Genomic DNA, 27,675 nt, shown 5'->3' on the forward strand with positions numbered 1-27,675 from the left:
AATCGAATCGAATCGAATCGAATCGAATCAAATCGCGACGTGCCTGTGTACTACGTGCGTAGACTTTCACGCGGGACGATCAGCTGTTAGCGAGTTAGCGTGACCCTTCCCTTTTATGCCATCTTCGGCATACTCGTGTTATCATTAGTTTTAAGTTCTAACTTGATCACCATCTAACGTTCACGCCACGCAACCATCGCAACATATATACGGTGCATTTATAACCTCGCTCTACCAAGCGATTAAATTTCGTAACCGACTCGTTTAGTGAGTTTCTCGACGACACTGCAACAACTCTCTTTCTCTCTCTCTCTCTCTTTCTTTCTCTTTCTCTCTCCCTCCCTCTCTCTCTCTTCCTTCCTCTCTACCTCTTTCTCTTTACCTTTTTCTCTCTCTTTCCCTTCGTTTCTTTTTCCTTCTCTCTTTTTCTCTTTCTCTATCTCATTCTTGTTTCCTCTCCCACCATTTACCACCAATCCCACAAGGAACAGACATGTAAATACATATATACATTTTTTATGGATGTATGCGTAAGTACCTTTTCACGTTTACGTCTAACGCTTTGTATCATATGTTTATCTTACTTTTTTATCTTACACATAGAGAACGTTTATCAATTATATGTTTATTTTACATCATTTCTAGGTAAGTACCTATATTGAGGTATATCAGACATATGTTATATTATACATATTTTTGTATATTCACGCGTATTCTATATTCTCCATAACGTGTGATTATCTTTATTAATTTTTTCTCTTTTGTCTCCTTTTCTCTCTCTCTCTCTTTTTTTTTTATATATATAACTACAAAATAACTACAAAAAATTCTCATCGCAATTAGAACTCGAAGAGTCTATTTTATAAATTACATAAGGAGACAAAGGGGAAAAGAATGATTTTTTAAATGCATCGACGATAACAATTTTTCAATCGAATTAATCGTATCCAATCGTTTCACTTTATATCGCATATATGTAGATATAGATAAATTTGTTTATCGTTTCAAGAAACGAACCAATTCAATTATGAACAGTTTTATTAAATAATTGATTTCAATGTTGTCAGTCTTATCATAGAGCCGACTGACTTTCTGTGTTGATCGTCAATCCTTGAAATCCAAGTTTATTATACGATGTTATTTCATCATTTCCATAAATCGATATGAATTCGTTTGGCTTGTTTTTTTACTACCAATATATAATCTCTCGCAAGCGGGCGTGTATATGTGAAAATCGTTGCAATATACATACATATACCAAACGCCCTCCCGTTTTGCAATATAATCCTGTATCGAAAAGGAAAATATACAAATGTTCGAACATTATTTGATGCTGTTATGATATACTACGAAAATATACTTTTTTATTTATGAGATCATTTGAATATTTTATCTTAACCGTGTACATGTTCTTTGCTCAAACGTAAATCAAAACTAATGAGCTGATGATTAACCTTTGTATATGTATATTAAACGTATATGTTCGTGTACTGTGTGTGTGTATATATATATATGTATATGTATATATATATATATATATATATATATACATACATACATATATATACATATATAATACATAACATACATTTACATACTCATATGAAATGATATATGCCTACATTTACATATAGGTGTATATGTACGGCTATACAAACGTTAATATATCGTCGATTAACCAATCCTCACAAATAGTTCATTTATTTACGAAGTAGGACATAATAGAGAATCCATAAGCTGAGTAATTCAATATGTCAGAACGTAGGTGCTCGCCTAGCAATTAAGTATTAGTCGATTATTATACGTATAATATTATACGTATAATTTGCTTCTAGTTAATCGATAAAAATAAACGCGACTTTCGATCGACCAATCGCGTATACGTATATATATATACACATATATAAAAATCAAACAAATGGTTTTACACGAAATCAAATAAACCATATCTGTTGAAAAAAAAATTTCGAAATATCTGCGAAAAAGTCGACCTATCGTGGTAAATTAGATTAACGTGGTTTTTTAATAAAGAGTAGAATGCTTTATCAACGTAAACGAAACTATCGATCTTTTTTTCTTTTGTGAGTCCTTTGGCGACGTAAATTAATTCATAGACATTCATAGACATGTAATTGTATCGAATGGTGATATAATTAGTTATAATATTGATGATAACATAATGTTACATCGTAAAGAGAAGAACCTATAAAATTTTACTTACTTGAAATAATAAATAACTAACATAAATACAAATCGATTATCTTTCACTTTTTTCACAAGATCATTCATAAATAAGTGCATATATTCTTGTAACGAACAGCGATCTGATTTGTTATATCATTTATATTAACGTTCGTGTTACATGACAAAGAGAATAATCTATAAAATTTCATTTGATGATGATTCGTAAACAAAACGATAATTCATAGACGTCTAACGTAATGAAACGACTATAAAACCTAGTGTTAGAAAAGATATTTTCTCACTCACGAGATATTTTGGTAAGGAGGATAGAGACGGATAAATTTGTTTCGAATGCTCACATATCCGTTAGTGATATACATTCCTTAGTAGAATATAAATATCAATGTGTTGTTATGATGCATGACATATTCTATGCTTAGCGCATACTTTCTTGTTTCATTATGAAGCTCGAAGTTATTCTCAATGCTTCTTTCATCGAAAAGGCAGGATCATCTTTGTAGCAAAGCTTAATCGTCGTTAGCGTAAGCATTATAAAAATAAAAGCCAATAATATCTATAAAATTCGTTGAATTGATAGATTTGTAAATATACGATCATTTCATACTACGTATCGTAATGCATACTATGTAAGATTGTATATATTTACATGTACGTATCTATATGAAAAGAAAATATATAAATAAAAAATAAAAAAATAATATAAAGTTTATGTTCGTTGATTCATTGATACTTCAATTATAATGCTCGTAAAACGAATGATATCTAGAGCGATTAAAAAAAAACAATACATCTAGGAGAATGTAAAAGATCCATATCGTATATATCGTAATATAAAATGTTATATATAACAAAAAAAAAAGTAAGGTTAATGATTTCGATTATCTTCTTATTTTCTTAAATGTACGAAACAAGTTCGCGCACGCGGGAATTTAAAAAAAAAGTATCTGGTGTTTCCTTTTGTGTATTTTTTTATTTCCCTATTGCTTTTACGTAATATCAGGTCTTTCGTGTAATTTTCTTTAAAACGATAACGAACAATTACATTCGTAGTCCTTGCAGTTGACTGGAGCAATGTCGTGCAAATATCGATTGGTCGGATTCATGCGAAATGCTCTTTAAATACATAAATAGTTGACATTTGTATCTATGCTCTCTTAGCTAATTTTGGCAAACGTTTAAAACACAATGCAAGGTTAACATTTAAATCGTATAAATCACATGTATGTACATACATATACGCCTTGAATAAGTTTAATAAGGACGGAAAGATTCGTATTCCATCTAAGGAAAATAAAAGAAAAAACAAGATTGTTAGAACATATTGATCCGTACGAATGAAATTATTGTTTCTATTGAGAGTTAACCTAAGTACATAAATCAGGTGTAAATCTTAAGGGGTATCAAATTAGACGTATATTGTACGAGAGAAGACGCAACATAGAGCAAGACACGTTTCTCGAGGAACGTACTACAAGCAAGATTATGAGAGAATGAGAGAGAGAGAGAGAGAGAGAGAGAGAGAGAGAGAGAGAGAGAGAGAGAGAGAGAGAGAATGAGTGAGTGAGAGAGAGAGACAGACAGAGACAGAGAGAGAGAGAAAGAGAGAGAGAGAGAGAAAAGGCACCATCGTGCGTTAAGAAAGGAATAAGAGGAATGTGTGGACGTATAGAGGGATATTGAGGAGGGTAAGGTGGGATTAAAGAGAGAGAGAGAGAGAAAACGCGATGGAATACAAGTCGAAACGTTTCGTAGTGGGGGAAAGCACGTCCCCCTCTTCTCCCAAGCATCGAAACGTTAGCACGTCGCCCTTGCTATCGCACAGAATCACGGATAAATCAAACATGGCGATTCGGTCGCTGTTTACGGTCAAGTCGTACGGAACGTAGTTGTGAGACTAGGAAGGTCGCTGTGCATGAGCTTGTGCTTTTAACGGTGATGAGTACTTGTGCCACCGTAAATCGACCGATTTTAGTTAATATTACGAATATGGAGGACCAAAGCGCGAAGGAAACGGTGGAAAAAGCGTCGGACGGTATCGAAGATGGTGTACACGACGCGAAGGGCGTAAAAGAGGTCTCGACGCCCGCGGCGTCATCGCTCCTCTCTTCGAGACAAGTGTCGCGATCTAGCGGCGAAAATGCCGATACAAAAGCTCGCCATAACGGCAAAAACGTGAGTATCGACTAATATGACATTGTGCGATTTACTCAAATTTGGTTTTTATTACTGAGATTTAATTTTTTTTTTCTTTTATAATAAAAATTAATGATATACAGTCCATTTCAAAATATTTATTCTTGTTGTCTTTCCTCGTTGAATCTCGTTTAATGATTATTATTTTCATCCGATGGATATTTTACTAGATACCTGTTTTTTAAATCTATATTTCAGATTTCAAATTATTAATTAATTTTAATTTATTATTTACTTGTTAATTAAATATCGAAATTTAATTATGTTTATGAAAGTAGGAAAATTTCTATATGGAAATTTTACATAATTTATCATATATCATATTGTTAAAGTCATATAATTAAATAAAGATAAATTTATAAAATCAGGCCTATAATATTGATTTGAAATTATGCAGTTAACTTTTCTGAAATAATATTCTATAGGTATATAGATATATAGATAAAAATTTGAGTAGTTTTGCAAACTATATTGTATTTAGAGAATATATATAGATTAATTTGTTTAATTTTAGTGGCCTAAATCTTTGATTCGAAGATGTGGTAAATTTGAAAGCGGCAGTGGTAGTGGGGACCAAGATGGTGGAACGCAAGAAGATGGCTTGGACATAGTCACAAAAAAAAGGAAGACTCGTAGAGGGAAACCTAAGCACAAAAAATTGAAACCCTATCCAAAACAACAACTCTCTTATCAACAACGAGCACGTTGTAGATCGATTGGAAGACTTGCAAAAACTGGTAGGCAAATCCGAGCACCTTATAATACAACGCAGTTTCTTATGGATGATCATAGTGACTTGCCTGATCTTGATCAAAAATTATCAATAGCTGCATCTTCAGATTTTGGAGTTACTACTTTTCAGAAACCCCCAGCACCATCTCGTACTAGAGATTCCAGTTTCAGCATTGACTCAGATGAAGACTACTTTTACTCTTCCCCAGAGGATGAAGAAGAATTTTTGACAAAAGAGTTTTCTAGTGCATATGAAGATCTTCACGCAGAAAGACTGAGCACATTGAGTAAATCTGAATTAATACAAGAATATTTACAATTAGAGGCCAAAGTAGACTTACTCACTAAAAGATTACGTGGGAAGAATATCAGTCAGACAGAAGACAAAGAGATAGATAATAAGAATGGATTAACTACTGAATCTGAAGTAGCAAAAAAGTTAAAAATCTGTCAGCAACATATTGATGATTTATTAAAACAGAATGAACAACTAAAAAGAGAAAATGAAGCATTGAGAGCACAAAGGCATGGTAGTTCTGTCTCCAGTGTAGACAGTGAAAGCGATAGTGATAGTACAAGTAATGGAAATCGTAGTATATGCAGTTGTCCTTTCAGGAATACAGAATATTCTCCAGAACACGTATCGTGTAAATGTAGACAAGAGAACAGTGATAAAGATAGTAGCTCAGAGTGTAGTACTGACAGTAAGAGTGATTGTTCTGATATTACTCGTAGTACAACTTCAACACCACCAATTATTGTTACAAATGGACACGTAGTTATAAATGAAATCAATGGCCTACCTACATAAATCTTTCAGAAACATACCTGCGTTGCTGGTTTGTTTGTTGCTGAGACAGTCTACAAATAATAATTCTGTGCATCTATATTGACTGACAAGTTATCTTTCTTCTAATGCTGATCGTTAAATTTTAGACTTTTATCTAACACATTTTGGATCTATAAATTACCTTCCTTTTATTCTTTAAGACTGCCTCATGTATACAATATATATGTGTAATAATATGTAAAATACATAAGCAATTATCATTATAACAGCGCAGTTTTGGTATCTGCTTGCATCAGATTATGTTATTAGATTTATTATTCTATCAGAATGTATATTTTCAATCGTCATCACTTATTATTATTTTAATAGTTTTTCATTTACCATATTGCACAACATTAGAAAGTTCAATTATATTTTATCATCTTGCATACTTTTCTTCATAAATTGTTCATATATTTATACAAAAATTATATAATATTTACAGGCCATCAACTATTCCATAAATGTATATAAACAAACAAACATATATATATATATAAATATATAAATATATATATGTGTGTATATATATATATATATGCATATACGTATATATAAATATTACTCTGAGAAGAATATGTTCTAAAAAAAGTATTTTATAATGCAAAGATTGTGATAATATATGCCAAGAATTCAAAATTATTTCTGCATTTGTATACTTACAAAAATTATGATATTAGTTTATGGTCTGATTGTATAATATATAAATGATATTAATATCTATATAATATTAAGATATTTTATGCTTAAATTTTTAATAAATTTTAAGTTCTATTATAATAGGCATGTTGGATTATTTTTGCTAAAGTATATGTGCATTAGAGTTTTATAAATGTAATATTGATAGATAATATAAGAAGCAAAATGGTTCTTTCAATTTTGAAAAATAGAACGATTTTGAAGATTTTATTTCAATTTTGAATTATTGCATTTTGTTGTAGAAATGAAATCTCATCCCTTTCCTTGCATAATGATGAAATGTCTGTGATATTTTATGATGTCCCAATACTTGCATCTTTATTTGATTATATCATTCTTGTATTTAATAAGATTATGGAAAACAAAATAAAATAAATAAATTAATTGAAGAATATTTATCGTAGATTAATGAAGTTAAAACAGAGAACGTTGATATTCGATTAATCGATAATCTCGTACAACATTTGTATCTTAAATCTCAGGTAATAGTAGTTCTGTCAGTGTTGCCAAATGTTAAATGGCTATATTACAGTAAACGTTATAAATTCTCTGCTGTACATATAATAAATATTTTCATGTGGAAATATTATTACTTGAGTAATATATTTAATTAAAGTTCTATGTTTTTTACAAACTTTAGTTAGATATTCATAATTTAACGAACTGTTGATTGGTTAGTATAAGGAATATTTATCATTGAAGTAAAAAACAAAGTCGTGACAAATTTTGGATGTGAAATAAAATGAAGTGATATATAATAATGATGATTCATGTATAGTTCTTATATATTTATGTATTTATATTGAGTATTGCTGATTGTGTTTTATTTATGGCTTAGTTTATGAAATAATTTTCTTTTTTTATTTTATTGTTTCTATGCGAATAGAACGTATAAAATTCATGCAAAATTTTATTTTTGTAGACTGGTTAAGTAATAAAATATTTTGTAAATATTTGTATATTTTCGAAAATAAATAATAGGTTAATACATAATTTCATATCATGATTGGAACATTTAGAAATTAAATTGATTTTCTCGCAGATGATTACAATGAATAAACTATATAAATGAATAAACTTTATTTTGTTAATATTTTAATTTTGCTAATTTCTATTTTTTTTTTAATTTTAGATTATGTTCAATACCTATTTGAATTATATCAATAACGATATGTGTCTAATAAATATTTCCAACATCAATTAAAGTGATATATATATATATAAAACATCTTAAAATGGAGGTAATTTTTTATAATATATAGTATACCTTTTATATATATTAATCGATATGCTGCATTATTTTTTTTAATTTAATAGTAATTTTATTATGTGTTGTACATTTATATTACTTTGTAAATGTACATATATTATATACATTTGTAGTTACCATTTGAGCTTCCACCAATCTGGCCTGAAATAAACACTGAATTAAAGGAATATATAGAATGCCCCGAAAGGCTTCCAATACATCAACTCGATCATGCTCAATGTTATTGGCCCAGAGAACCTGATATTCGTTCTTTATTAGAATTTGATTTAGCACCACTTAGCACAACATTAAAATTTGATCGTGATCCAGTGACGGGTCATGTTGGACAAATGCAAGAAGTTGTTTTAAAAGGAGTAGGAGAAAATGCAAGAAATTCAATGTCTATGAAACGTTCGCCTGGATCTATTATGGATGATGTTAGAGGTACTTTATATATTTTTCAAAATATTTAACAAATATGTCTGTACAAAAATATAATACTTATATATTGCATGTTGATCAATAATATTTTACAAAACATAATATTTTACAAAAAATTAATATTTGATTCAGGTAGTACTACTAATATACCATTTTTGCCCGGCGGATTTGATGAACCTACTATAACAGATGAGATGACAGAAGATATTGATTTTGAGAGGAATTTAAGGACATTAGCAATAGGATTTAGTTCTGGTGTAGAATTTGAAGCTGATAATTGTACACCAAAGCAGGGATCAATATATAGACCAATTCAAATATCAGAAGCAAAAGGAGAAGATGAAGATGATATAACAAGTAAAATAAATTTAATGGCTCTTGTAGAACAAGAAGAACGTGAGCTTAGTTTCTGGTCATCTGCGGAAGAAGTAGAAGAAAATGATGTACAGGAGCCTCCACAAATACCTGCATTAGAAGATATTCCATTATTACCAATAGAACCAGAAATACCAGTTTTAAATATTTCTGAAGAATCATCTAAAGTTGTTGAAATGGAATGGGCAGAACAAATAGATGTTTCTGTACCAATAATAGATTATGAGAAGAAAATTCCTGATCCAGCAATAACATTCGAATATGAATTGGATACTTTCCAAAAACAGGCTATACTTAAGTTAGAAGAGAATTGTAATGTTTTTGTTGCAGCACACACATCTGCAGGAAAAACTACTGTAGCTGAGTATGCTATTGCTTTAACTCAGAAGCATATGACACGGTAAAGATTACTTATCAAATAAAATAATTTCTTTTATACAAGTGACACATTTATCTGTGACTGTAATTTTATTATTTAAGGGTAATTTATACTTCTCCTATAAAAGCACTGTCAAATCAAAAATATCGTGATTTTAAAAAGAAATTTGAAAGTGTTGGATTAATAACAGGGGATGTTCAAATCAATGAGAGTGCATCTTGTCTGATTATGACTACAGAAATATTACAATCAATGATATATGGAGCATCAGAAGTTCTTAGAGATTTAGAATTTGTAATATTTGATGAAGTACATTATATTAATAACGAGGATGTAAGTATTATTTTTGCATTATTTGAAAGATCACAAATCCAAGGGACATCCAAGATTTTTTAATTGTATACTCTTGTATTATTTGCTTAGGAAATATTTCTATATTCAATGTATAATGTATGTAGTGCAAGTTTTTTTATTTTTAAAATATAGCATGTTTAATCACTATATTTATTATTATTATCTGTTATCTATTAGTATTATTTAAAGTTACAACTATAGTATTTCATAAACATATAGCGGGGTCATGTATGGGAAGAAATAGTGATTCTTTTACCACAAACTGTCAATATAGTTATGCTGTCAGCAACTGTGCCAAAACCAATAATATTTGCAAATTGGGTTGGTCGTATCAAAAAACGGAAAATGTACGTGATCAACACTTTAAAGAGACCTATACCATTGCAACATTATTTATATACTCCTATTAATGACAAGGACAAAGGCACATTAATTTTAGTTCTTGATTCAAATGAAGAATTTTCATTGAATGGGTAACTGAATTTTTTTTATCGGTTTTGTTATTAGGACTTTACAAACAATAAGTTTAGAATACTATTAGAATTAATGTATTAAATATTTCTTATAGATGGCATCAGGCAACAAAAAATTTTCAAACTGTTAAATGCGTACAAGATAAAAGCATTAATTCAAAAGATGTTAAAAGAAGGAAATTTTCTGCAAAAGAAGAAATGATATTATGGAAGAATTTTATAAATTACTTGAAGCATAATGTATGATAAAAAAATTCAAGAATATTTATATTTTGTTTTCTTATATTTAAGAGTTTTTATTGAAAGGACATGTATTTTTAGGATAAATTGCCTGTTGTTGTATTTACATTGTCTAGAAGACGTTGTGATATTAACGCAAGCAGATTAATGAATATTCAACTAACTACAGCAACTGAAAAAATGGAAGTAAAACGCTTTTTTCAGCATATTATGAAATATTTGAAAGGTAGTGATAAGCAATTACCACAGGTTTGTATGATGCAAACTCTTTTAGAAAACGGTATTGGTATACATCACAGTGGTATATTGCCTATTTTAAAGGAAACTGTAGAGATGCTTTTCCAAACCGGTGTTGTTAAGGTAACTTATTATTATTAAGACAGTTGTCATATGTAATGATAAAAAAAAGTAAAATTCTATTGATTATATGTTATTATGTTGTAGTTATTATTTGCAACTGAAACATTTGCTATGGGAGTGAATATGCCAGCACGGACAGTGGCATTTGATTCGATAAACAAGTATGATGGTAATGGATTTCGTACTTTTTATCCTACCGAATACATCCAAATGGCTGGACGCGCTGGTCGAAGAGGTCATGATACAACTGGTACAGTTATAATAATATGTCATAGAGAAATTCCACACTTTAATGAATTAATGCCTATGATGCAAGGTGAAGCAAGAACATTGGAATCACAATTTAAAGTAACATATTCTATGGTTTTAAATTTGAGAAGAACAAACAAATTAGTTACTGTAGAAGCAATGATGCGCAGATCATTTAAAGAATCATGTCTAATCTTAAAAGAAGATAAATATCAAATCGATTTACGTAAAGTTGAAGAAAAATTAGCAACATTACCACCATTCACAAATATACAAAAGAAATTATCGTGTTTCTATGAAATAGCGATTAATTATTTACAAGAACTTCGTTATTTGAAACCTTATATGTTTGAATCTAAAAAAGCAATAAAAAGTTTAACTAAGGGTAGAATTTTAATCATATCATATGCAAATCATTATAGAAACTTAGCTGTACTACTGTCTGTACTTCCACGTAAACAAAATGGAAATCAATATAAAGTATTAATACTAAAAAATGCAGATGCACAAAATGATAACAATGATACATCACTAGAAAATTCTAGTAAAACTAACTCTAAAGAAAGATCTGAAAATTGGTATAGCATTATTAGTCTAACCAAAAGAAATTTATTTGTACCAAATGGAGTCCCATCACATGAAGTTTTAACGATTTCTGCATGGGACATACTAGAAATAACAAATTGTCAAATTAAAGTTGATTGCGGTATGGTATTAAAAGATTGGGAAAAAAGACAAATATCAAGATTTAGGTGAATAAAATAATAATAATATAATAATAAATAAATTTGAAGTTTATTATATGTATATTGAATCTTAAACTGTTTACAGGCATGATCTACCTGGCCCAACTTGTCAAACAGCCATTCAAGAATTAATGGCAATATCTTTAAGTGCTGCTAATGATCATAGTATATTATTACCTTATGTACCACTGAAAGTAACTGAAAATCTAAATCCCAGAATGAAACATTTATGCAAGCAGAAACAAGCTCTTAACAGCATGAAGTGTATTGATATCCCTAACTTTGAAGAACAATTTGAAGCTGTATTTTATCGAAATGAATTAGAAACAGAACGAAAAAAACTTCAACTAAGTCTTAGTGATGAAGGATTATCTTTATATCCAGATTATATAAATATGGTTTCACTTCTTAAACATCTAGGATATATAGACAGCGATGAAAGAAGTTAGCAATCTTTATATATTTTAATAATACATTATTTAAAATTGCAAAAATTATTTTTCTACTCTTTATATGTCATTTTATATTTATGTTTGCAGTTGCCTTAAAAGGCAGAGTTGCATTGCAAATAGGAATTAATGAATTACTTATAACAGAGTTAATTCTAAAAAATATTTTAACTATTTTGCAACCAGCTGAAATTGCTGCACTATTATCCGCTTTGATATTTCATCAAAAATCAAATTCCGAATCGACATTTCCAGTTGATTTCCATCATTTGAGAAAGGTAAAATTTAATAGAATTTCTTGTTTCTTCTTTATAACGTATTATTGAATTGATCGAATAATCTATAATTAAAAATCATAAGAAAAAGAAATGTGGCAATTAATTGTTTTTAATTAACCGTATTTTTTAGGAATATGAAATCATGCAAAACGTATACGCTGAGTTACAACAATTAGAACAAATTTATCATTTGAATACACTACAACCATTGAATTTTGGTTTGGTGGAAGTTGTTTATGAATGGGCACAATCAAAATCATTTGCTGAAATAATGCAGAAAATTGATGTGCAAGAAGGTATCATAGTTAGATGCATTCAACAACTTAATGAGACCTTGCAAGATGTAAGAAATGCAGCTGTGACAATTGGTGATCCAGTTTTAAAAGAAAAGATGGAAGAAGCATCCACGGCAATAAAACGTGATATAGTTTTTGCCGCATCTTTATATACTCAAGATTAATTATGGAGTAAATTGTAATTATAAACTTACTATTTTCATGTTGGAAACAAATAATCAGACGTTAATAAGTAATATTAAATATAAAGATAACAATTAATTATTGCAAAATTTCAAAAACAATCAATATGAAAATAAATTCGATGATATTTTTTTATATGAATAAGCAATATTCAAATGCATAATATATTAAATATTGCAGAATAAATATTGTCAATTAATATTTTTTTTTTCTTTTTTTTTTGTAACATACTCTCTTCCTACTAAGATAATCCTACTAAAAATTTATTGTTATATTTGAATACTATTATATTGAAATATAACACTGAAATATAATTATTATATTTGAATTTATATTTGTATATATAAAGTTTTATACCTTTTTAAGTTGCAAATTTACAATCGAGAAAATCCTTCAGTTTAAGTAGAAACAAAAATAATTATGATCTTATGAACTTGAAAGTTTAATTTATATTCTAAAGTTTTGATTAGGATATATTCGTAAGCAGCTTTGCAATAACACATTTCCGTTAACATATATACTTATATAAAATATCATATATTTTACTATTTAAGTTACAAAGCACGTTGATCTGTATTATTGAGATTGCCTTGGCCTTTGTTTAATTCAGAGATACATGCCCATTGACCTTCTGAATTTTCACGCCAAAGAGAAACTTTATTATCTCCACCACTAACTGCTAAAATACCACCTGTTAAAGACCAACTAACATTCCAAATTACATCATCAAAAATATTAAGAACATTTGATGTCCAATTCAAGTAATCATTTGATGTCCATATAACTACACGACGATCTTGAGAACATGAAGCTAAGGTAGCTCTAGAAGGTCCAACTGCTGGGGCCCATTCAACATCACGTACCTACCAGGAAAGGTCAAATTAAAATATAATTTTTTCAAATAATTTTTTATATATTATAAATTAAATTTAAGAATATAAATTTGTGAATAAAAATTGAGTTACCCAATCACTGTGAGCTTCTAATTTATTTTCTTCTACCCATCTATCACCTTCTTCTTTCCATATCTTTACTAAATTATCACAACCTCCAGTAGCTAATCTTTTTATTGGACCAGTCTTTTGCTGAATATTATTTGAATCAAAACTAGTATCTATCGCAGGGCACCAACTTACTGCATTACATCCAATAGTATGTGCATTTGTTATTTTTTGTGTATCCCAGGTATCGGCATTATTAGTGAGTATAGAAATAGAACCATCTGAACTACCACAAGCTAAAATCAAACCAAATTCGTGTGGTGCCCAAGCAACTGAATTGACTGAAGAATCATGTCCTGTGTGTTCATAGATTTTTGTCCATTCACCAAGTTCTTTCCAGATAATAACTTTGCTATAAAATAAGAGTTATTAAATTAAACAAAAGATATACTTACATTCAAATTGCTGACATATGACAATAGTTATCAATAAAGAGGAACCAACCGATCATAACTACACGAAGCTAGAATGTTTCCAAATTTGGGATGTGCCCAAGCAACTTGCCACACCGGACCTACATGTCCTTTAAGATCTGCAACTAAACTCTGCGACCCATTTTTTAAGTCAAAAATTTTTACAGAATTGTCACTTGAACATGTTGCTAACCTCAAACCATAATAATCCATTTCAGCATCATGGATCATATCTTCGTGATTTGTATCAACAGTATTTAAAACAGACACCATTTTGTATTATTTATTACTTGATTATTGTAATGATTTAATCCATAAACAGATTAAAATTTATAAAAATTAAATATTTACAGACGTACCAAAGGTTATGTTATTTCCCCGCCTGTCACTACGTGGAAGCATGTGCGCAAATACACTGCGCACTCTACCCATAAGTGAAGTAACACCAATCAGAATTAAAATTCATTCTCTCTCTCTCTCTCTCTCTCTCTCTCTCTCTCTCTCTCTCTCTCTCCTTTTTTTCTCTTTTTCTCTCTCTGTCATTATAAGATATTTTATATTCAATACCGTATTTTATACGATCGTACGAAAAATACGAAAGTAACGAGTTTAGAAGCAACATTTTCGGATTAATTTCGGTGTGTTCTTTCGAAAGAACAAGAAATGAATGCATTAGATACTACAGATATTTTCGATAATTTTCTATAAGAGATACGTTTGCTGAGACGAAAAAGACGATGACTTTGAATGCGATGATTAATATCGTAGATAAGTTTTTATTTCTATATTACAGATGCTTCTTCTATAGTAATTTGTTATTATGATTCTGTTTCTTTCATTTGATGGTCACTACATAGTCAAATCAATATTATAATTATATTAATTTATAAATAATATTAATTTATATTCAGTATAATATAAGAAATAAAAAGACTATTTACAAAATCATATGGTGTATTTCGTAATAAATTTACTGTACTTTATTGAGCATTCAATTTACTTTTAATATTTTGTTTCAGAGTGAAAGTTTATAGTGACCACTTTCTAGGATTTTCTACATGTATGTACACACACACGCACACACATAATATAGTTTTGACTCACGTTGTCAAAAGAGAAGCTACGTACGTGTGACGACAAACTAGTGTGTGTGTGTATGTAGAAAAAATTACCATAAAAAAATTACCAAAACTAGCATATATTTTTTAACGTAAAGAATCTTCCAATATACTGATCAGTTCCCGAATAAATGATTTTTAATCGACATTCTTAACAAGTGACAACGTCGAGAATAAAAGATATTCGTGGGGAAGATAATTTTATACTGACAGATGAACATTTTCCTCATAACTTTTTTCATGTTTTTCTGCTTTATTCCTATAGGTATCGATTTATAATTATTCATTTTCATAGTTTGGATTAATGAAATATCCGTTTAGATAGTTTTTAAGTTCTTATATCATATTTCTAACATTTCGATATTTTTGTATAATAGATCGAAAAATTACAAGCTTCGTGGGGGGTTATTGCATAAATGACACATTGCGCATGCGCAAGATTCCACTCAATTGCCTTGCTATTGGTTATTCTGTCATTTTGAATTACTCTGTGGTACCGATAACAGCGGAGCTTCATCATCTCGTTAATTACATGTAATTAGTATATTTTTAGTTATAATTAGTTATTTTTTCTAACGTTTTATATAGTAATCAATTGCCGAAACTGTGATTTTCACGACATTGATACTTTTTTCGTCTATTAACGATGATGAAATTAATAATCTTTCATTAAGTAGTTGTGATTGAATTTCGTCTTATATACAGTTTTCATATACATATACATATCTCTTTTAGAGACACATACATGCTTGTATACATATACATGTATACACAATTAACTTCTTACTTTATTAATATCGATATAATATTTTTCAGCTTCCCAAGAAACCTACAGATTGAGAAAACTACGCAGTACGCTAGGAATAATATTAACGTAATCGCTTTACATGCACACGAAAAGGAAGAGATGAACAAAATTTCTTACAAGAAGAAATCAGTAACGTCGCCAAATTAAAAGTAACAGAACCCTCACGAGTATATCTCCGAAAAAATTTACTCATAGTCACTCAATGCTGTTTTACTTATTAATTGGAACCAATCAATCATTCGTGTCGATTCGGATTTTTCGTCCTCGATATAATTGAATGATCGGAGGAACTTAAAAATTCACTTACTACTTAAGAAGTTCTGCGATGGCTCCAAAACACTCGTTCGCGATTTAGGTCGAAATTGAGGGTGGATGATTCGTAGCTGGTTGAAAATGAGATAGGTCGACATCGACGTTGGTCGAAATCCTCTTCAGTGATGCACTGATTCTAATTCGCGATAGATATTAACAAACGGTCACTGAATTTACTTAACGAAGCGCTACTATATTTTATAAGTACAGTCTGTGCGACTGTTAAAATTCAAAAACTACGCGAACAAACACTGACTCTAACGACTGCATTGCACGCAATCTATACAAAAACACTTATTGTTTAAATCGCGAAACGCGAACGAACAAACACTGCTTCTATTTCGCGATATTTTTATTTTAACGATACAAACACTTGATTACTTCATTGCTACACGCACAATTGCAACGAAGTTCTGAAATAAAAATACAAACGAAATAATCAGTATCACTGTTATAATAAGAAACTGTATAAAGTAATAGACATCCTGTGAGAATTTCTATGTTCGCTCGTCGAAGTACAAAGAAAGACTGTTCCAGTAATTGTTAAAATCAATCATATTTGGTTTTGTTGACATCACACGTAGTTAAAGATTCTAAGAAGAAAATTTCAAAATATTGAGATCTTAAATTAAAATTATTAGAAGTTTTTCTTGCGTTACGATCTTTGTAATGTTAAACGAATGTACTATTGTTTAAATATTAATTTTTTGTATATCACGTATATTAAAAAGTGTTTGAATAATTGTAAAATTATCGAAAGTATTAATTTCTAGAAAGATAGATTTTCGATGGTTTCCGTCGGAATACAAAAGAAAACTGATTAGATATTCTTATATAGCTATGCAGTAAATGTGTACAAGCAAATGAAAAAGTATTTCTTTGCGCTTTGTATTGAAAGTACGAATTTTTCTAAGAAATAATGAATGAAGCGAATTAATTTACACAGGTCAATAGTTTCACAGATTGGAGCCGATGTTTTTATACTCGATTCCATAGAATGTTTGTGAATGTGTGTACATCTGTGTGACAGCTACGAGAGAGTTTTTTGTTCACATATTTTGCGATGAAAAAGAGATATTTTTGCAAAAAAATGATATTGGTCAATATCCTAATGCTTTTCAAAATTTATATAGATCAATAATGTTCGAAAATCTAGACTAAATCTTTGTTTTTTCTTACTTTATTCCGATCAATTACTTCTTCGTTGCAGCGTCCTTTTCTTCTTCCAAAGCTATTAGAACTTTGACTACCACCGAGTCCATAATGAATACTAACACATAGGAATTATTTATTAATTAATACTTGTAGAACAATCTATAGGCAAGTATAATAAAATATTGTCCTTTTCAAACATTTACAAGAGAGATTGATCATAAAAAAAGATAAATTCTTTCATTCTTTCATTCTTTCATTATTCGATTTATTAATTAGTTACATTCTGACTCTTGTGGTAGAAGAAAGAAGAAACACACGAAGTAGTTTACGCGGGAATTTATATACTGTGGCGGGAATTTCAGATATCTTAATAGATAATAGTAATAGAAGATTAATAACAATTTTCAATAATTTTTTAGCTATTAATATTATATTCTGTGTTATTTTTCCAATTGAAATATTAAGAAAAATTAATATATTTATTAATGCATAATATTTCGAAAGTAATGTAGTGTATAAGCGCCGCGCGTATCGTATAACTATATTCACGGTGTAGATGACGCCATTACTGTTTCAGTTCGTATCAACGAAAGACGTCCATCTGTCGCTCTCGTTAATTACAGGTAATTAGCAGATTTTTTCTAACCTACACCTAATTACTATACACCAATCGATAGCTAATTGCGTGATTTATAAGAAGCCACATTCACAATTCAAGACATCATCGCATTTAAAAGATATTCGCGAAAATAAAATCAGTCTATTGTTGAGCTGTTGCATCGTAATATTTTTTCAATTTTCTAGCTTGATTTTTACAATATCGAACTTTTTCTCGCTTTTTAATAATGCTCTGATCAATAATTTTGTGTTTATAATTATGATCAATCGATATTTCGTATTATATTTCATTTTCATATATATTCATACACACACACACACATATACAACTTTTAATTTTATCCTGTATTAATACGAGATCTTATTTTTTTCAGATTTTCAAGAATTTCACGAGATAGAACAGCAGAGTATCGAATTAGAATCAGTGTTAGTGTATCGTTTTTAGTGTGCTGGTATCAAGAGGATGTTCGTCGTTTGAAAGATCAACGATTACTGCCGGAAAGTCGACTTCTTTCTTTGTCATTACCTGAGTATTGTGAAGGATGAAAAAACATAATCCGTGATTCTATATAATGCGATAGAATGCTCGGATTTTTCGAAGAGTTACTGTGTTAATTTTACGTATATATGTGCATATGTAGAGATACGATTATTACGAATGTGTCAGTGCGTTGTGCCGAGCTTGACGTTCATTTGCATGTGTGTACTGTCTGTGTGTAAAAATATATGTATTGTTTCTTTCTTTTTTTTGTCTGCTTTCGCTTCAAATACAAGTACTTTCTAAGAAATAATATATGTCAGTAAGCCAGTTCAGTTCTTGGGATTCATATAGGTTAGTACTGCCCAGAAATAATGCATACTTTTCCTGGTCATTTTTTAATTCTCGTCACCTATATACATTAAAATGTACTAGTTCTTTATATACTTATGTACGTATGTATCGTTTTTTCTTTCTTTCTTTTCTTTTCGATAGTCGAACATTCTCGATTATATACAATTCTTATCGACACGTTATATATATTACTTCGATCGTAATTATTCGATGTGTAAATAAAAATCCGAAGAAGTATTATTTTTTTCATTTACTTACAAGATATATATATATATATATATATATATAACTCATATATATTAGATATATATACGTGTAAATATATCAAATCATACAATTATTTCGATTTAAAAATTGCTCATTATTTCGCGCGTAATATATAAAGCATAGAAATAATATAGGTACTTGTGATACAAGTGCGTATCTATTTAATGTTTCTATATCGTTAGAAAATTTAATTATTTCATTAGAAAATTATTGTCTATGTTTAAAATTCGAATTAATTATATTTGTTATCCATATCGTATTATTTACGCACTTCTATTATATTTTTTATTATTTTTATTCGAAAAATATAATATTTGATTTGACCCGCCTTGTACCTGGGATGACGTCACAGGATCTACTTTCCTTCCTTCTCAATCGTCTAGTCGCCATTTTGGACGCGGTGACAAGTGCACACGGTGTTTCGTCGCTCCGCATAATTACAGGTAATTAATAAATTTTTTCTAACATACATCGTTTTCCTATATATCAATCGATAGCCAAACGCACGATTTTTATGAGGCCGCGTCGGCAAATCTGGGCATCATCACGTTTAAAAGATATTCACGAAAATAAAATCAGCTTCTCGGAGATCTCCCGGGAAGCTTTTGTGTCGTACTTTTTCTTCAATTTTCCTGTTTTATTTTCATAATATCGATACTTCTCTCGCTTTTTAATGATGTTCTGATCAATAATATTGCGTTAATAGTTGTGATCGATTGATATTTTGTATCAAATTCGATTTTCATATATGATCATACACATACACACACAGAAGGGTATACGATACATACACATATACATATACACACATACACATACATATCCTGATATTCTCTACACAATTACGTACACTTTTAATCTCTTTCTATAGTAATATGATCTTACTTTTTTCAGATTTCTAAGAATTTCTACATACAGAGCGTCGAATATACCAGTGTTTACATCTCTTCGATACGACATGTAAGTTTATCTCTTTTTAATACATATATCGAGGCTTAATAGAGAGAGATAGGTAACATACGACATGGAGAAACATTAGTTGTTTCTTTGTAAGAAATTTCCCGAACGAGATCAAAACAAAAACAGTCGTGTGTTCGAACTCTCTCTCTCTCAAGGCGAGAGAGATATTTATTCCTATATAACATTTCGACGAGTACGGACAAACGTACTGATTAATTTGGTTTTAATTACGCATTTTATTATAAAACTTTTTTTTAGTTACTTTAATATTATAGAATTATATTATTTCATAGGATGATATAGAAATTCGTATACTTTTCAGGTTAACCGTCATCGAACTTACTCCTGCAGCTATTATTTTATTTTAGAATTATTATATATTATGACAGAGTTTATTACATTTTTATTATTACACTTTTACAAAGTATTAGAGTCAGTGTTTGCTCTCGTCGTTACTATTTATTTCTATATTTAAATTAGTTGATTAAATGAAAGTGTATTAAAATAAATTCGCGTATTAGAGTCAGTGCATCATTGAAGATAATCGAGAAATTAATACGCTTCTTCTAAGAAATAATATTGGTAAGTTAATTTATAAATTTGATATCTAATAATAGCACAGTTAATCTATTGCAAATTTTATTAAATTTCGTTTACAATTTTTTTTACAGATTACGATTACGATAGTGTCTTACCAGTTTACAACGATGTTGAACTACTTCATTTTCAACTTACTTGGATATCAACTGATTTCATTTTCAACTTGCTACAAATCATCCTTCTTCAATGTGGAGTTACATGGAGTACGAGTGTTTTGGAGCCATCGCAGAACTTCTTAAGTAGTGAGTAAAAAATTTTAAGTCCCTCCAGTGCCCATCATGCTGAGAATAAAAGGTTCATATCAGCACGGGTTACTGGTTGTAATTTTTTAAATAAATTATTGACGAGCATGACTGCGAGTAATTCCTTTTTTTTGGATTTATTCGCGAGTGGTACATTTTTAATCGTTTGTATTTTATTGTTATATTGTGCATGCTTATTTTTATTAACTCTGGATAGGATCTTCTTGTTTCATCGATTCGATTAATTAATAGTGCCATTAGTGAGCACTCTTTTCTTCATATTTGCTCGTGATGCCAGTATTGTAATCGGATATCTATATACCCGATTTCGTCAGAAAAGCATATAATCTACCTCGTGCATTGTTCGTAACTTAAGCTATATAGTTACGATTTACCTCGACATATCGATATGGATGTAGTAAAAAATGAACAAGAAGACAAACGCGACGGATAGATTCCGGAAAGACAAGTGATAGGTCATGATCTTGTTCTTTAATTAGAATAGATACTTGTTAAATGGAATCGTCCGAGGTATTCTGATTATTGTTATGTGAAAAATTAATTTATATTTTCAATGTCTTTTTTATTCTTTTTTGTTGTTCTTCATTATTTTCATTTACTCTTATTTATTTTTATTGACGCTTTTCAGATTAAATATTATATTTTCTATTCTATTTATTTTCACGATTATATGCGCATATTTTAAAATTAAAAATCTCTATTGGAATATATATAATGAACTCCTAAACAAAGAGCAACAGATAGCATATAAATAATAGCTTTAAAGTACCCCCACCAATTGCCAAATAATTCTTAGAAATGAGTCTCCGGCAAGCAACAAAAGAAAAAACATTCGTACGTGATAATATTCTACTATATGTATATTTGTATACATGTTTTTGTATACGCTTGCTCTGTACGTAGTATTTAGGCAGTATAGACAATAACACGTGTAAACAATCTAAGGACGATCAAGAGGACGACCTTCCTAGTTCATCTCTTCGCAGTTCTTGTTTGTACCAGCAGCAGTCCAGACGTGTTCAGACTCGTTCCTGCTTTATTAATTTTGGTTCGTATAATTTCTCATTTATATTATACATAATATTTTATAAGCTTGATTTAATCATTTACAATTTATTAATCTTATTTTATATCATATTACACTTCAATATAGTCCATTATATGTTGAATACCCGACTTACATTTACACATGTGTGAACAGATTCATATATATAAATTTACTTAATCTTTTTCTCTATTAATAATCTTTTTGAATTCATCGTATTTAATTAATCTTGAAAATAATTATTAGCAATTATCCTGTAGTTTCTATTACTCTTTGTCCTATACGTACAATGTATAGACTTTAAGAAAATTTAAGATGTAAATCACATATATAAATTATATGTAATCTCGTATATACACATATTTATACATATAGATACGCAATCTTATTCTATATTAATAATACTTTGAATATTTTCAGGTTATTATTCGTCATATTGGCCAATATAATATTCATCATTTCGTTTGGACGCCTACACATTTGATAGCAGTTATACTTCATCCTGCTCTTCATATGTAAGTGTACACAAATAAGTTTATCTTTAAGATATTTTTATTTCATTTCAATTAATATAACAAATTCTATATTAATTCTAACGAACTATCTATTGTGTTATACGACTTCGTGTCTTCTATACTAGTCTTATTATAAGTTTCTATGCTCTATTATATCGAGAACTTTTATTATATAATATTTTATATGTTTTTTAAACAATTTTTATATGGATCTCCATACGCAGCTACCTCCTTGTGGTGAGATCCGGAAATCGGTATTGCGAACGTTCGTATATTTTATATTATACAACGTACGCACTACCGGGCCAAAGGCTGACGTTCGGTGTATTAGAAAATAATTTTGATTAAATTTTAATTTATTAAAAATTTGTTGAAACATATTTTACATTGAATTTAAAGAATATTAAGAAGCACCGAGAATAATACAAATTTAATTAAAGTATAATAAAAGTTAAAGTAGAATAAAATTTCAAGATACGTTTAATCGTTTAATTAATATTATAAATATTATAATTTCAATTTTACTGTTCCTTGGCTAGTTTTATTTTAATGCTATATCTATTCTGATATATAGGTATCCACGCCATTAGTATACTTCTGTGAACATATCCCTATCGCGATTATATCTATTTTTAAACGATAGATACATCGTGATTTTGATCGTTTGCTTCTACATATTCATTTATTTTGATATAGCTTACAAGTATTGCAGTTACATACTTTGAATAGTATTTTTTTTCTATTATTATAGCATGCAGAAGATGTAATATAAGTTCATAATTTAAAATCATGTAATTTGGATAATATGATATATTTGATATTTAATATTTACTATATATAAATATATAAATTGATATAAATATTTAAAAAGATATATAATATGATATAAATATTTAACATTTAATATGTAATATTTAATACGATATAAATTGTAGAAGTAAACGCCACAGCTTGCTTTAATAATTTTTATTCAACAGGTCTTCAGTTGTAGATCGCGCGCAATGCGATCTTAGAGTCAGTGCTTGTGCGAAGTAATTTGATTGTTTTGCAACCGAATAGGTTGCTTTAAAAATAAAATTAAATAAAATCGCGAATTAGAGTCAGTGTTGTTCGCCGTTTAGAATTTCTCGGTCGCGTTAATAAATCCAAAACAAGAATTTATGTCATATTCTTGTTAAAATTATATGTTCGCCGCGTTGTTAGAATCATTAACACACTTTCGGCCTATTCGGGAGAAGAGGATTGCGTTGCGATAAATATTGTAATGGTCGAAAGTGTGAACTTAAAAATTCATCCTCTTCATCTTTACCGACGATCGTAAAGCTTCGTCTGGATATAATTACATGTAAGTATATTTCTTTCTTCCAATTGTAACTTCTCTCGTTGGTCATATAAATCATATATATTTTTTTTAATCATTTTCATTCATTTTTATCATTTTTTTTCAATCATTTCATTCATTCACAAATATATTGGTTCGATATGCAACATATAATTAATCTTTTTTGTACTTTTTTACATTACAGATTCATCGATTCAACGATTCATCGATTCAACGATTCATCGATAATTTTAATCAACTTCACGACATCATTCGACCTCCTACGAGGGGGACGAGTGTTTTGGAGCCATCGCAGAACTTCTTAAGTAGTAAGTGAAAAATTTAATGTTCCTCTGGTGCCCATCATGCCGAGGATGAAAGGTCCTTATCGGCACGGGTTACTGGTTGTATTCGCAGACGTCCCATGTCCGAAACGAGCAAAAGTGTCCGTGATTAAAATCTTTGATTTTATTCACGAGTGGTTCCCTATACGTGTAGTTAGATATTTTCTTGTGAATATTTTATTATTATTATTATTATATATATAGCTCAGGCCAGGGTCTTCTTGTTTCAAAATCGTTTAATTTATAGTGCTGTTTATTAGCACTTTTTCTCTCTTCGTTTTTGCTCGCGATATTAGTAATGAAATCGGGCATTAATTTACCCGATTTCGTATAAAGCATATAACGTGGTCTACGTTACATGCATTGCTTCGTACTTAGTCCATTTAATCGCGATTTACTTCGATATTTCAAAATATCGATTTACCAACAAATGAGCAAGAAGACAAACCCCTTCCGCGACGGATAGATTCTGGCAGTTAAGTGGTGGATTATAATCCCGTTCTTTCATTAGAACAGCCATTTGATGAAAGGAGTCGTCCGAGGTTTTTTATTAAAATTATATATTCTTTAATAATGAAATTTCATAACTGCATAATGCGTATGCATATATATGAGCTATGTGCATATTTCATCCCTCCATGTCAACGACTGCCTACCGCGGGTCGCTCAAAGGCCCTTAAGCGGTGTATACAGGTGGGGTTGCAAAACTATTTTTGCAACTTATTATTTTTTTACCACTTTTAGTGGTAAAACCCATATGTGGTGGTCACACTCATATGTGGTGACCGCCTACCATCATCCATCCTTGCTTGAGCTCTTGCTAATAAGACGTGCAAAGAGACTCTAGAGTCACAGTCCGTTTATATTTTTTATATATATATATTTTTTGATATATTTTTTTATATATTTTTTTTATATATATATTATAAATTAATCATTTTTTAGCTCAGGATTTTCAGCACTAATATACTAATACCCGTTTCTCCCCCCATGCTTTCTGCGTTCTCATCTATGCGTTTAACCCAGGTGTTACTCGTGTGGGTGAGAAACAGTCAGTGTGGTTTTAGTTTTAAGTTTTCCTCTTTAGCGGCTGTCATTGTGCTGGTGATTGCACGGTGTACCTTGCACTTGTATGTGCGTTTTAGGAAGTGCATTGTACGTCGTTTCGTGATAACTTTTAAATAGATATATTATATATCTAAGATACGATTATATCAATATCGATTTGCATAATAGTTACCACATTCTTGTGGAAAATTTTAAATACTCGTATATATTACTAGTATCTATACTAGTATGTACTAGTATTTTTTGCTTTAGTCATATATGCAATAATCATTAGCCTTGGCAGTCGATTTCAGCAAATGGTACGTACTCCTATATATATTAGAAAAAATACGTGGTTGAACTAGGGTGTCGGAGGTGCCCCGGGGCATGCTCTCTAGTGTAGGCTTTTGCACCCTGGTGGAGTGTGAGAGAACCGTGGAGTGTATGTGTTGGTGTGAATGTTTGCACTTTTTAAATATAGGTCATAGGCAGGCAGGTAGCATACTTTTCTGAGTGAATGTGTCAATTAATTTTAAGTAGGTAAGGACCGGGTAAGGATGCGATTCCCACTCAGGAGTGGGAAGTCCTTTCTCTGGGGATTTGTGAAGTTTCAGCAAATTTTACGATCTTTCAGCATAGCTGAACTTTATCTTTTCATCTTTTTTTTTTTTTAATTTTTTTTTCTTACATCTTTTGCTGACACTTTGCATGCGCAATAAATCAGTATCAAACAGTTCGAAAAACTTTGCACCCAATGAGAACATCAGATACATCCCATATCTTTTGAACTTAGCAAAGGATTTTGAATTAGTTCGATACTTAGTTTTAAATTAATTCTTGCACTTCGCGATTCTTAAAATATTTATTATCTATATATTTCTTATTTAGAAATAGAATATACCTACATATGTAAAATGGAAATATTACAATTCTTGTGATCTTGACATTTTACCGAAACTATATTCACCTTTTAAGTGCAATGAGTTAATATTAGTTTGTAATAGGTTCATCGATTAGAATAAATATTATATCTGCTGGAGCATTCGATTAAATGTGCCTGTGTTATTGTGTACGGTTGTTGGATTCTTTGAGTCCATTGATCGTCCACAGGCTAGGATAATTTTACGGTTTAGTTCGAATATTTATATACGAATATTTTACTTTTATTTTTTATTTTTTTTTTATCGGATAAATAAATAAATAAATCAATAAAAATCGTTAGAAAATCGAGACGCACCTAGGCAGAGTAGAAAACGCAGTTGAGAATACGTGTTGGGACTCGTCAGTGCCGTTTGGGGTGATTCATTCGCGAATTTTGCCATACTGCAGTGGTTATACTATTTAGAAGAAATTGATACTTTACGTCGCAAGCGCTTACCGCTCGTTAGGTTAAGAAAAAAAGAGAAAAAAAAACAAGAACAGAACAAACCTGCGTGCGAAAATGTGTTTTTCACTTCCCAACCCCTTAGCCTGCGATCATTGCGTCTCGTTCAATGCGTGCGTTTATACGAGTGGTTTGAGTCTTGTCGCGTAAAGTGAGATCAGGTCGGGATTAGGTCGGTTTAGCTTAGGGACGATTTCATTCTTGTAGTAGCAATCACTGCAGTATGTCAATCTTTGTGGGTGCGTTGCTTCGAACGGTAGGGCGTTTTCTGATGCGTAAACTTATCTTGCGTCGCACGTAAGGAATGCTCCAATGCAGTGGTTAGGGCACGAAGCGAGAAGAGGCTATCTGCTGAAGAGGCCCCCACTTATTGTGGCTCAAGAGGGCAACTATCGACTACAAGTCATTTTTCAAAGGTGATCGTTATGTCGAACCCTTCGTTAATGGCTTGTGGTCTTATCAAAACCCTTTTACCCTTTTACCACGTTGACACTTATGCTCGTAGTAGTTTGTTCCTGGATGGAGATGATGGACCATTCCATCTCCTTGCTACGGCGTTCCGCACTCGCGTTCGTGAAAAATTAGAGTCTTTGCTATTAGAGTCAAGCTTTTGCAATTAGTTATTAGTTAATAGAGTTTTTGCAATTTTTTCTTAATGTAAAGTCGAGTCATTGTATATTTTCAAAGTAGAGTCAATTTTTCATTTCAGAGTAGAATCGAGCCCTTTGCATTGTTTATCTTTATTTTTATTTTTTTTTTTCCTAATTAAAATCAAGCCCTCCCTCTTTGCATTTTAGATTAAAGTCGAGTCATTGCATTTTTCTTTTTAAATTAAAGTCGAGTCCTTGCATTTTTTCTTTTTTAAATTAAAGTCGAGCCCTTGCATTGTAGAGTTTTAAGATAGAGTCTTTTCTTGCAGTAGATTTTTAGTTACAAAACTAG

At 30.2% G+C, this 27,675-nt stretch overlaps 4 protein-coding genes across 5 annotated transcripts; 3 read left to right on the top strand and 1 right to left on the bottom strand.

Moving 5' to 3' along the window:
• The first annotated feature begins 511 nt into the window (after positions 1-511).
• LOC127064996 (protein HEXIM1-like) lies at positions 512-7,052 on the top strand. The gene is made up of 3 exons (XM_050996767.1): positions 512-530; positions 4,028-4,377; positions 4,913-7,052. Exons 1-3 carry the CDS (start codon positions 527-529, stop codon positions 5,939-5,941), a joined length of 1,383 nt encoding a protein of 460 aa, XP_050852724.1. The 5' UTR covers positions 512-526; the 3' UTR covers positions 5,942-7,052.
• A 132-nt stretch (positions 7,053-7,184) lies between these two features.
• LOC127064993 (helicase SKI2W) lies at positions 7,185-13,702 on the top strand. Of its 2 annotated transcripts, none has more exons than XM_050996762.1 (12): positions 7,185-7,331; positions 7,791-7,899; positions 8,042-8,351; positions 8,481-9,123; positions 9,204-9,435; positions 9,676-9,929; positions 10,025-10,169; positions 10,251-10,529; positions 10,614-11,530; positions 11,610-11,968; positions 12,064-12,251; positions 12,382-13,702. In XM_050996762.1, exons 2-12 carry the CDS (start codon positions 7,894-7,896, stop codon positions 12,709-12,711), a joined length of 3,663 nt encoding a protein of 1,220 aa, XP_050852719.1. In that variant the 5' UTR covers positions 7,185-7,331; positions 7,791-7,893; the 3' UTR covers positions 12,712-13,702. The 2 variants fall into 2 exon arrangements, with proteins under 2 accessions (XP_050852719.1, XP_050852720.1); XM_050996763.1 differs by having other exon boundaries at positions 7,202-7,584.
• LOC127064999 (protein SEC13 homolog) lies at positions 13,247-14,550 on the bottom strand. The gene is made up of 3 exons (XM_050996772.1): positions 14,176-14,550; positions 13,696-14,083; positions 13,247-13,593 (listed from the first exon to the last, which is right to left on the bottom strand). Exons 1-3 carry the CDS (start codon positions 14,415-14,417, stop codon positions 13,285-13,287), a joined length of 939 nt encoding a protein of 312 aa, XP_050852729.1. The 5' UTR covers positions 14,418-14,550; the 3' UTR covers positions 13,247-13,284.
• A 564-nt stretch (positions 14,551-15,114) lies between these two features.
• On the top strand, positions 15,115-17,879 carry LOC127065336 (uncharacterized). Its single transcript, XM_050997516.1, has 3 exons — positions 15,115-15,527; positions 15,640-15,796; positions 16,079-17,879. The coding sequence occupies exons 1-3, from the start codon at positions 15,476-15,478 to the stop codon at positions 16,215-16,217; spliced, it is 348 nt and encodes a 115-aa protein (XP_050853473.1). The 5' UTR covers positions 15,115-15,475; the 3' UTR covers positions 16,218-17,879.
• Positions 17,880-27,675: the final 9,796 nt, after the last annotated feature.

This window comes from Vespula vulgaris, chromosome 7 (assembly GCF_905475345.1).
Source record: "Vespula vulgaris chromosome 7, iyVesVulg1.1, whole genome shotgun sequence".
Classification (NCBI taxonomy): Eukaryota; Metazoa; Arthropoda; class Insecta; order Hymenoptera; family Vespidae; genus Vespula; species Vespula vulgaris.

Bases quoted from the DNA above. Each gene is read 5' to 3' on its own strand.
- LOC127064993 (XM_050996762.1), top strand. The intron at 10,170-10,250 runs GTATGATAAAAA...ATGTATTTTTAG, and splicing joins TAAATTACTTGAAGCATAAT to GATAAATTGCCTGTTGTTGT. The intron at 11,969-12,063 runs GTTAGCAATCTT...TTATGTTTGCAG, and splicing joins TATAGACAGCGATGAAAGAA to TTGCCTTAAAAGGCAGAGTT.
- LOC127064996 (XM_050996767.1), top strand. The intron at 4,378-4,912 runs GTGAGTATCGAC...GTTTAATTTTAG, and splicing joins CTCGCCATAACGGCAAAAAC to TGGCCTAAATCTTTGATTCG.
- LOC127064999 (XM_050996772.1), bottom strand. From the start codon at position 14,417: ATGGTGTCTGTTTTAAATACTGTTGATACAAATCACGAAGATATGATC. The intron at 14,084-14,175 runs GTTGGTTCCTCT...CTTATTTTATAG, and splicing joins GCTTCGTGTAGTTATGATCG to CAAAGTTATTATCTGGAAAG. The intron at 13,594-13,695 runs GTAACTCAATTT...CTTTCCTGGTAG, and splicing joins TAGAAGCTCACAGTGATTGG to GTACGTGATGTTGAATGGGC.
- LOC127065336 (XM_050997516.1), top strand. From the start codon at position 15,476: ATGAACATTTTCCTCATAACTTTTTTCATGTTTTTCTGCTTTATTCCT. The intron at 15,528-15,639 runs GTATCGATTTAT...TTTGTATAATAG, and splicing joins TTTCTGCTTTATTCCTATAG to ATCGAAAAATTACAAGCTTC. The intron at 15,797-16,078 runs GTAATTAGTATA...AATATTTTTCAG, and splicing joins CATCATCTCGTTAATTACAT to CTTCCCAAGAAACCTACAGA.